Raw genomic sequence first — 9,233 nt, forward strand, 5'->3', positions numbered from 1 at the left:
GCAGGGCCAAGGGGACTGGGTGAAACGGGAGAGACACGTGGCCAAGCCCTGCCTGGCGCCGGGGGAGTTGAACCCCCTGCAGCCACGGACCTTCCATGGGCACAGGAGCCGGGCGCCCGTGCAATGCTCACACCTTTATTGATACAAATGTACAAGGACACATCTTACAGTGGGGAGCGCGGCCCCGGCACGGGGCAGGACGCCCGGGGAGGGGTTCAGAACGCCCGGGGAGGGGGGGCCCGCGGGCGCCCCAGTCCAGTGTAATGCTGTGGGTGGCCTCGGGGGTACCGGCCACCCAGAGAGGGGCTTTGTGGGGGGTGGGGGTACAAGGCCACCACCGCCACGGACAGCTACAGAGGCTATGTACAGGATAAGTTAGGCGCGTGCCGCGGGGTGGGCAGGGGGCTGTACAGGGGGACGCAGGCACCTACCCCGCAGGCTGAGCACCAGCTCCTTGACGGCGTGAGGGGCACGAGGAACCCTGCACCCCGGCTCCCCAAAAAGGCCACTTGCAGCCACGCTCACCCCAGGTGCCAGCTGCTGCTGGAGGGAAGGGAGACACGGAGAGCGCGGGGGACCTGGGGACACGGGGGGACGCGGGCTGGCGCTCACTGCTTCTTCTCACGGGTGGTGATGGTGACCAGCTGCTTGGCGGCCTTGGCGATGTCGTAGGCACACTGGATGACCTGCTGGGTCAGGAGCTGGTAGTCCACGGTGGCGCCAGGCTCGGGGGGCACGGTCTTGCGGCACTCGCTCTGCAGCCGGTAGGCGCTGGCGTTGAGCAGCCGCAGGGAGCTCCGCACCGTCTCCAGTGCTGGTTTCTGTGGCAGAGCACAGGACCGGTGTCAGAACCCACGCTGACGGGGCTGGCAGTGTCTGGTGGGGACCACCCCCACCCCAGGGACACACCGCTCCTTGTACCTTAGGGAAAAGTGATGCCATCTCCGTCACAGCCAAGTGGATCTTCTCTGAGCAGGGCACGAAGCTGGGGGCAAGGAGAAAGGGTGAGCAGCGCACCGTGGAGAACAGCGACTCTGACCATGGAGGGTGGCAAGGCATGGCCTCCCCCACCCTTCTGGGTGTCCAGAGGGACCCTGAGTCTGTGGCCTAGTCCTACCTGTCATGCTTGGACTCTTGTGCTGCCCGCAGCAGCTCCTGGATGTTCTTGGTGACCTGCTCAGTTTTGAGGATGACATCCTCCGTGCTGGGCAGCCCGGGGTCCAGCTCCCCGTCCAGCGGGTCCAGCTCGTGGGGGAAGTCCTCATCCTTGCTCAGCTCTACAAACCGCTTCCCCTCCATGCTGCAGGGACCAACCAACCACCCTGGGTCAGTGTCAGCCCCTGTGTCCCCATGTACCCTGGTGCAGTCCCCAGCCCCACCACTCACCTGATCAGAACCTCACCAGCCTGCGTGTTGTCGTAGTCGCTGTCGGTGCCGCTGCCGTGCCGGTCCAGCTTGCTCTGGAGGGCAGAGGAGCAGTGTCAAGCCCTGCCCAGCCCCATCCCCACACAGGGTCGGGAGTCTCCTCATCCCAAGAGTTGCTCCCCCTCCCCAATACGTCACCATGTGTCGGGCACCATCAGACGGGCAGGAGAGCAGCGGGGAGGATGGAGGGAAGGGCACCGAGGAGGCAGATGGACCTTTCCGGATCTGGAGGGGGAAAAGAGGGGAAGCCCATGCTGAACAGGGTGCAGAAGGGTCTGGAGCCAACCCTGGTGACGTGCAGGGGAGGACGAACACAGGGGACACCGCCACCCTGCATGCAGGAACATCCCGCAGCTGCCATCCCTTGGGGAGGTCCCCGGCCTGACCCAAGGGGGTGCAGGGCGGTGGGGGGACAGGACATCCCAAAGGCCACATCCTGGGCAGGTGACAGCCACCATGTCCATGCAGGAGCCGCCCCCGCTGCGGCCCCCTTACCCGGTACACGCTGGCCGGGATGTGCATGGAGTACAGAGCCTCGTCCTCCACCTCCTGGCGACACACGAAAGGTTACGGCCCCGCGGGGATGGGACCCAGCACCCTGTGGGGCTAGGGGGACTGCTGCACCCCAAAACCCTCCCACCCATCCCAGCACACTCACGCCAGGGCTGAAGGGCTGGAGCCGCGTCACCAGCTCCTCCACCGGCTGCCCGAAGGGTTTCAGCGCCGAGCCCGGCTCGTACATGGAGAAGGCCTGGCGGTCCCGGCGGTGTGGGGGGGCCGTGCCTGGGGGGTGCCCATGCTCCGGCCGCTCGCTGGGGGCTGGGGTTGGATGTGCAGGACCAGTCTGCTGCCGGATCTGTGTGTTCTCTGCCTGCAGCTTGTGGATCTGCAGCAGGGAGAAGGGGGAAGGCATCAGCGAGGACAGGGGTAACACTGACGAGGGGTGTCCCGCCGGCCCCACACCCACCTCGCGCTGCAGCCGGCGCAGCTCATCGCTCAGGCTGTTGTTCACCTTCATCAGTTGCTGCACCTTGGCCTCAGAGGCAGCCAGAGCCTTCTTCACCTCCAGGTACTCCTGCAGCGTGATGGGGCCATCTGACAGGTCGGAGGAGTCCATGCTCTGCAGGGAGAGGAGCTCAGCGTTAGGATTCCAGAGCCAGGGGTCTGGGTGGGGGTCCAGGCCGGGGCCCGGGCTCACCCTGGCGCGGTTGTTGCGGGAGGCGTTGCGCAGCAGCTCCTGGTCTGTGTCCTCGTCGGAGGCGACGCTGTCGTAGTCGTGCTGGTCGTCCAGGTCACTCTGGCTCCGCAGCGAGTAGTCAAGGGCGTCTGGGGAAGGGCAGGGGGGTGCTGAGCACAGGGCAGGGGGGAGTGCTCAGCCCCACCTCACTGCCCTCCATGCCTCACCTGTGGGGCTGAGCAGGCTCTTCCCTTGCTGCCGGCGCTTGGCTTCCCCAAGGATGTCAATGAGCAAGGTGGCGAACTCCCTGGCGTTGAACCTGGCCAGCTTCTGCCGGCCCTGGGGGCAGGAGGGGGAAAAAGGGGGTGAGCAGGCATCTGGGTGCACAGGGCGGTCGTGTGCTAGAGAGGGCCTCACCTGGTTGCGCGTGGCTGAGTACTCGGGGTTGACAGGGAGGAAGGGGACGGCGCTGCGCTCTGTCACCAGCGTGCTGTGGTTCTGCGTCGTCAGCCAGACTGCAGGAAGGCACCTGGTGTCAGACCCTGGGGGACACAGGGGCTGGACCCCCCCGGACAAGCAGGCTGCAGGGCCCGGAGCCAGCAGGACGCAGGCGCGGGCGCAGGGCCAGCCTGCTGGGGTTGGGAGCGGAGCCTGGCCAGGCTGACGGGAATCACCTCCCCCAGCCACCCAGCAGGGCTGGGGTCCCCCCTGCACCCCCTAGCAGGACCCCCCTCCCACTCTTCACCCTTTCAGGCACCAGTTCAGCACCCCCCAGCTGGTGGGAAGAAGGTTTGACACGTCTGTTGGCACCCGCCCCGCCACGGAAACAGGGTAGCCCCCACCCCACCAACCCCCCAGATCAGGGGCACCACTGCAGGCCGAGCCCACATCCCTGGGGGATCCCAGCACCCACCTTGAGCAGCACCCCAGCCCTGGCACCCAGCGGCGGCCCCTCGCTCCGAGCAAACCTTCCCGGCCGGAGGAATGAAGAAGGAGGGGCCTGCGGTCCCGGCGGACGCATCCAGATCGGGGGGAGCGCGGGGCTCGGCCGCGGCCCCGCCGGCTGCTCCTCCCCGCGCCGTGACGCCCGCCCCGGCCCCGGGGAGCTGCACCCCGCACCCCCCGCTCACCCGCGTCGTTCTCCCGACGGTCCACCTCGTCGTACACGTCCATGGCCAGCTCCTCGAAGAGGCGGTTGCTGAGCTGCAGGACAGGGGACAGTGTCAGGCAGGATGAGGGGAGCAGGCAGGACACCCCCAGCCCTGCAGCGGCCCCCACTCACCGCCTGCAGCTTCTTCTTGGCTGCCTTGGCCAGTTCAGAGAGGTCCAGGCTGGGGGGTATGGGGAGGGGAGAAACAAAAAGTGGGGGTCATTCCTGGCCTGTTCCCACCAAAACAGTCCCCAGCTGCACCCCACCAGGACAGGGACCCCCCCCCCTCAGGCATTGGGGGCTTCACCAAGCAGGGCTGGTGGGCAGGCACAGGGAGATGAGGTGGCAGGGGGCAAGCAGGACCCCCCCTCCCCGAGTGCCCCCCAGGTGCCAGGCTGGGCCGAGCGGCCAGGGCTGCAGGGGGGGCCCATGCCAGCAGCATGGGGGGCCCCCAGAGCCAAGAGCCGAGCGGACAATACCTCTGTGCCATGCACTTTGGGCGCACCCTGCGCTCCGGAGAAGGCAGCGGAGGGAAGAACAGGATAAAGGCGGACGTTAAACGCGCGGGCACGCCGACCCCCCGCCCCCCAGGGATGCTCCAGTGACCGGGGTCCCCCCCTCAGCCCAGCGGGGATGCTGGGGGGGACATGGGACAGGGCAGCGGGGCCACGGGCGCCAGGCACTCACCTGTCAGCCATCTGCGGGATGATGTAGTGCCCATTCTTGTGGTCTGCGCAAAGAGAGGGGTGGTGAGCAGGGCCCCATGGTCCCTCCAGGGTAACCCACTCACCCCAGGACCCCCTCACTCACCCGGCTTCCTGCCGCAGAGGTAGAAGGCCAGCCGGTCAGTCAGCTCGTACTGGCACTCCACCAGCCGCTCTGCCAGCTCGTGCTGCGCTGCCTGCCTGTGGGAGGGCCAGCAGGGGTGATGCCCACCCTAGGTGGGGGTGCAGGCAGGGGTGACCCCCTTTCCTGCCCTCACCTGGCATAGTCAATGGGGGTCCGGCCGTTCACATCGGGCGCCCCAGGGTCGGCACCGTAGACCACCAGCAGCTCTGCCTGCAGGATCTGCCCGGCCTTGGCGGCCACGTGCAGTGGCGTGGTGCCCTTCTCCTGTGGGCATGGGCAGCCTCAGCCCCGCAGCCTGCATGTGGGATGGGGCTCCCTGGGCCCCACACCACCTCTGGGGTCCCCGAGCCCCACCAGTGCTCACCGGGTGGAAGAAGTTGGCCTGGGCGCCCAGCGAGAGCAGGCGCAGGCAGGTCTCCAGGTTGCCCGTCCGCACACTCGAGTGCAATTGCTGTGGAGGAGAGAGCTGGTAACGGGGGGATCTGTCCCCACTGCCAAAGGGGGATCCCTGAGCCCCCACCCCACCTTGCTGAGGTCCTTGGCAGTGACGCCGTCATCATCCCGGCAGGGCAGCTTGTGGACGAAGGCCAGCATCTGGTACTTGGCACGGATGAACTCCGACTTGGTGGGGCTGTGGGTGGGCAGTGGATTCTGGGGTGAGGAGGGGGCTCCCAGCCAGCACTGACCCTCTCCCCACAGCACAGGGGGCACTTACTGCACTTTGTCCTGGGGGTTTGCCTTCCGGCGCCCGCTCTGCACCTGTGCCGGATCCAGCAGCGAGTGCTCCCAGATAGAGTTGGCCCCATTGCTCGCCAAGGTGTGCACCATCTGCAGGGGACAGGCAGGGCCCAGTGGGCACGAGGGGTCCCGGTGTGCATCTCTCCACATTCCAGTGTCCCCAGCACCCACCTGGAGCAGGGTGGCGGGCCAGGGGCTGTGGCGCAGGTGCTTGACGATGGAGATGTGGCGGCCCAGGCTGCGGTGCACGCTGCAGCACTCGTCGCAGATGAGCACCCCGCGGTTGATCGATGCCCAGCCAGGGTCTGGGGGTGGCATGGGGGTGTCAGCGGGTGTCCCCTCCCCATGTGGTCCCCTCCCCATGCATCCATCCAGCAGGGGGGATGTGTTGCCACAGCAACCATTTCCCGAGAGATGGAGAGGGGCTCAGCTCATCACCAGGGGAAACCCACGGGTTTCCCATAGCAACCACCAGCCAAAAGGGGGGCAGAGTTTGGCCCCCCACCATCAGGAGGACAGCCAGTGGCAGGGATGATGCCAGCACACCCTGAGCAGGGACACCCTGGTTCGCTGCGAGGTCACTTACCCCCAGAGCCCCTGGCTGAGTGTTTGGGGAGTCCTGGATGGGGGCAGTGTGCCCTGCAGTGGGTGGGCACCCCCAGTCCATGGGCTCCGACGTAGGGTGGTCACCAGCTCTGCAGCCTCAGCACCCCGGCGCAGCCAGTCCCCAGGACACCCCAGCTCTGGGGCAGGTGCCATGGCCCCCCACGCTGCCGTGCCCCTCCGGCCCCGCCGCTGGCCCCGGCCGGCCGGACTGGAGCCCTTTGTGTCCCCGCCAGGAACAAAGGACCGTTTGAGCAGCCGCGCTGGCCCCGCGCTGGCAGCAGCCCCAGCACCCGCGGGGGCACTGCTCCCGGCCAGGCAGCAGCTCCCCACGCCTGCACCCCAAAAACGGGTCCTGGGGACGGAGGGGATCTGGCCCCGTGCTGCGGCCGTTGGGCTGCAGCTGTTCGCAGCAGCGTGAGGACAGGATTTGAGGACCCCCGCTGGGTCACAGCCCCCCTCCTCCCGGGAAAGCAGCCAGGCACGGGGTGTCGATGCTGAATCGTTCCCAGGTGTCCCCTCTGCCACGACGGGGGAGTCCTGCCACCCTCTGCCCAGCCCCACCCCCTCCCCTTGTTTCTGTAGGTCCTACATAAACACCACACTGTCCCACAAGAAGGGGCAGCTCGGGGATACAGGGCCTGGGGGGGTGGCCGCACTGACCTGCCCGATGGCCTGAGGGGGGACAGTGGCCCCACGACCTCACAGAGAGAGGAAGGCAGGCAGGCAGGCAGCCAAGCCTCCCCCACTTCCTTCCCCTCTGCAGAGTCCCGGACCCCTCCCCACGCACCCCCCCCAGAGCCCTGAGGACACTGTTTTGGGGGGGCACGGCATCCTGCCATGCTGCAGTGTCCCGGGGCCGGGGTGGGGTGGCCGCGGGGAGTGGTGGCCCCCCCACCCCAGCCTGGCAGCCCCGCGCACGCAGATGGCAGCGCCTTGGCAGCCGGTGCGGCGGCATCTGTGCCTTCGCGCCCGCTGCCCACGGCCACCGCCGGGAACAGGACGCTCCGTGCGGGGGGAGCCGGCCCGCGGCCCCCCAACCGGGCAGATCCAGAGGGTCCCTGGGGCAACAGCCCCTCCCGCCCTAAGACAGCTGGGATGTGGTGGGATGCGGGTGGGCATTGAAGCAGCTCGGGGAGCGCTGGCACTGGGACACCCCAAACCGTGGGAGGATCCTGGAGTCCAAGAGAGCTCCCAGCACATCAATCCCTGCACCGGGATATGGACTGATACCGGGACCCCCAGCACTCGGCCCCGCACTGGTGATGGCAGGAATGGGGCCAGCCAGCATCCCTTCATAGGGCCAAGGGAGCCCGGGCAGAGGGATCAGAGCACCCCACGGGCAAGCCCCATGCAGGGCCAGGCAGTGCATCCCCGGCAGCGACAGCCTGTGCTCCCAGCGCGGTAGGAAACGGCCTCTGGACTTTATAACTCATTTCCTCCCATGGCTGCCAGGCGATAAGAGATTGGAAGAAACTGGTTTCCATTTCCCCTGGCCGCAGCAGGGAGCCCCGGCACCGCCCCGGGAACCCCTGGCCCCCCGCTTGCCCGCCGGCACGGGGGATGCCTGGAGGCAGGGCAGCCTTTCGCCCACGCGTGCCGACAGCTCTCCTGGCAGGATCCGGCCATTGGCACGTGGCCGGAATAATTTCGGCACAGCCTTGGCCCGCGGGCAGCTTTCCGGGGCCGGCTCGGAGACCCGTTCATTCATTGCCGTGGGGCCACCTGCACCGGCCACGGGCAGGTTTGGGGTCCGGCCCTACGCTGGGCAGGGTTTGGGGGGGCCAAACCCACCGTGACGCCCACGGGCGCGTGCCCAGCGTGGGGGCTGCGGGCACCGGCACCGCCGGGGATGGGAATGGTCTTGCCCAGGCTCGGCTCCGGCTTGCAGCGCGGCGGCCGCCCGGCTCACCCAGCCGGCACCGCCAAGCCCGGATCCGCCTGGGGTGGCTGCTGGCTGTGGGGTGCTGTGGGATGCAGGAGGGTGTCCCCCATCATCCTACCATTTACAGGGCCACCAGCGCTGCTGGCACCGACCGGCGCGTCCCCAGCCTGTGCCAGCAGCCCCCGCGCTGGGGTGCGAAGGCTGTGGGTGGTGCAGGGGGGCGGTGGGGGCACGCGGGGTGGACCGGAGCGGCACGGAGGACGGCATGCCGGGGTATCGGGGCTATGTCTGGGGTGTATTGGGGTATTCCAGGGGGCTAAAAGGGGGTGCACCAAGGGGGTCATGGGTTTCATCAAGGCGTTTCACTGGGGGCACATCAGAGGGTTCCTGGGGGGCAGACAGGGGACTCGGTGGGAGTGCCTTGGGTGTGCAGAGTGGAGCGCAGAAAGGAATAACCAGGGCGATCCTGGGGCCACCCAGAGGGGGTGCAAAGGGGTCTCGATATGGGGCGTAGAGGGAGATGCAAAAGGGGTCATGGGGAGCAGTCCGGGGGCAAACACCTCGGGGTACAGATGGGGCTGACGGGGGTGCGGGGGACGCACCGGGGGGTGCCATGGGGCGCAGAGGGGGCTCTCGGTGGCGCGAGGGGCGGGCAGGGCAGGCTCCGGGGGGCAGCAGGAGGCGCGGGGGGGGCCGGCGGGGCCGTGCCGGTGCCGGTGCGGAGGGGCCCTTACCTGGGGCGCTGCAGTCGGCGCACACCTCTGCCCGCGGCGCCTTCCGGGACATCCTCAGCGGCGAGGCGGGCCCGGGCCCGGGCCTCTGCGCCAGCGTGGGGCGGCGGCGGCGCCCCCGGGCCCGCCGGGGGAGCGGCGGCGGGGAAGGGGGGGGGGGGGGCCGGGCGGCGGGGCGGGGGCGGCGGGGCCCGGGGCGGCGGGGCCGGGGGCTGCCGGCTGCTCCCAGCGCCCGGCGGCTCCGCAGGAAGCGGCGCAGGCCCGGCCCCGGCGGAGGAGGGGCCGCACCGCCCCCGCCCCGCCACCGGCAGCGCTGCCGCGGCCGCCCCGCACCGGCACCGGCACCGCCCCGCACTCGCAGCCGCACCCGAACCCGCACCGGCACCGCCCCGCACCGGGACACGCACCGGCACCGCCCCCGCTCCGCACACGGACCCGGACCCGCACACGGATTCGCACGGGCACCGGCACCGCTCCGCATTCGCACCGGCACCGCCCCCGCTCCGCACCCGCACCTGCATACGCCCCCCCGGACAGCCCGGTCCCGGACCCGGGCACCTCACCTGCTGCTGGGCATTAGCCCTGCCGTTGCTCTGCTCGTGGTCCCGGGCATCCCCTAGTCCTGACCCCAGTCCCCGTCCTCGGTGCAATCTCGGTCCCATTTTCAGCCCAGGG

General features: G+C 69.1%; 1 protein-coding gene across 4 annotated transcripts; it reads right to left on the minus strand.

The window, feature by feature from the left end:
- Positions 1–121: 121 nt before the first annotated feature.
- Positions 122–8,665, minus strand: GIT1 (GIT ArfGAP 1). 4 transcript variants are annotated; one of them, XM_069033536.1, is made up of 22 exons: positions 8,562–8,665; positions 5,511–5,644; positions 5,317–5,429; positions 5,127–5,232; positions 4,966–5,052; positions 4,735–4,865; positions 4,563–4,657; positions 4,440–4,482; positions 4,232–4,258; positions 3,885–3,933; positions 3,733–3,805; positions 3,020–3,117; positions 2,830–2,941; positions 2,624–2,751; positions 2,393–2,545; positions 2,084–2,311; positions 1,921–1,974; positions 1,564–1,650; positions 1,387–1,460; positions 1,118–1,300; positions 922–985; positions 122–821 (listed from the first exon to the last, which is right to left on the minus strand). In XM_069033536.1, the coding sequence occupies exons 1-22, from the start codon at positions 8,611–8,613 to the stop codon at positions 609–611; spliced, it is 2,304 nt and encodes a 767-aa protein (XP_068889637.1). In that variant the 5' UTR covers positions 8,614–8,665; the 3' UTR covers positions 122–608. The 4 variants fall into 4 exon arrangements, with proteins under 4 accessions (XP_068889637.1, XP_068889638.1, XP_068889639.1 ...); XM_069033537.1 differs by lacking the exon at positions 4,232–4,258 and having other exon boundaries at positions 8,562–8,664; XM_069033538.1 differs by lacking the exon at positions 1,921–1,974 and having other exon boundaries at positions 8,562–8,664.
- Between the last annotated feature and the right edge of the window lie 568 nt (positions 8,666–9,233).

This window comes from Aphelocoma coerulescens, chromosome 19 (assembly GCF_041296385.1).
Source record: "Aphelocoma coerulescens isolate FSJ_1873_10779 chromosome 19, UR_Acoe_1.0, whole genome shotgun sequence".
NCBI lineage: Eukaryota > Metazoa > Chordata > Aves > Passeriformes > Corvidae > Aphelocoma > Aphelocoma coerulescens.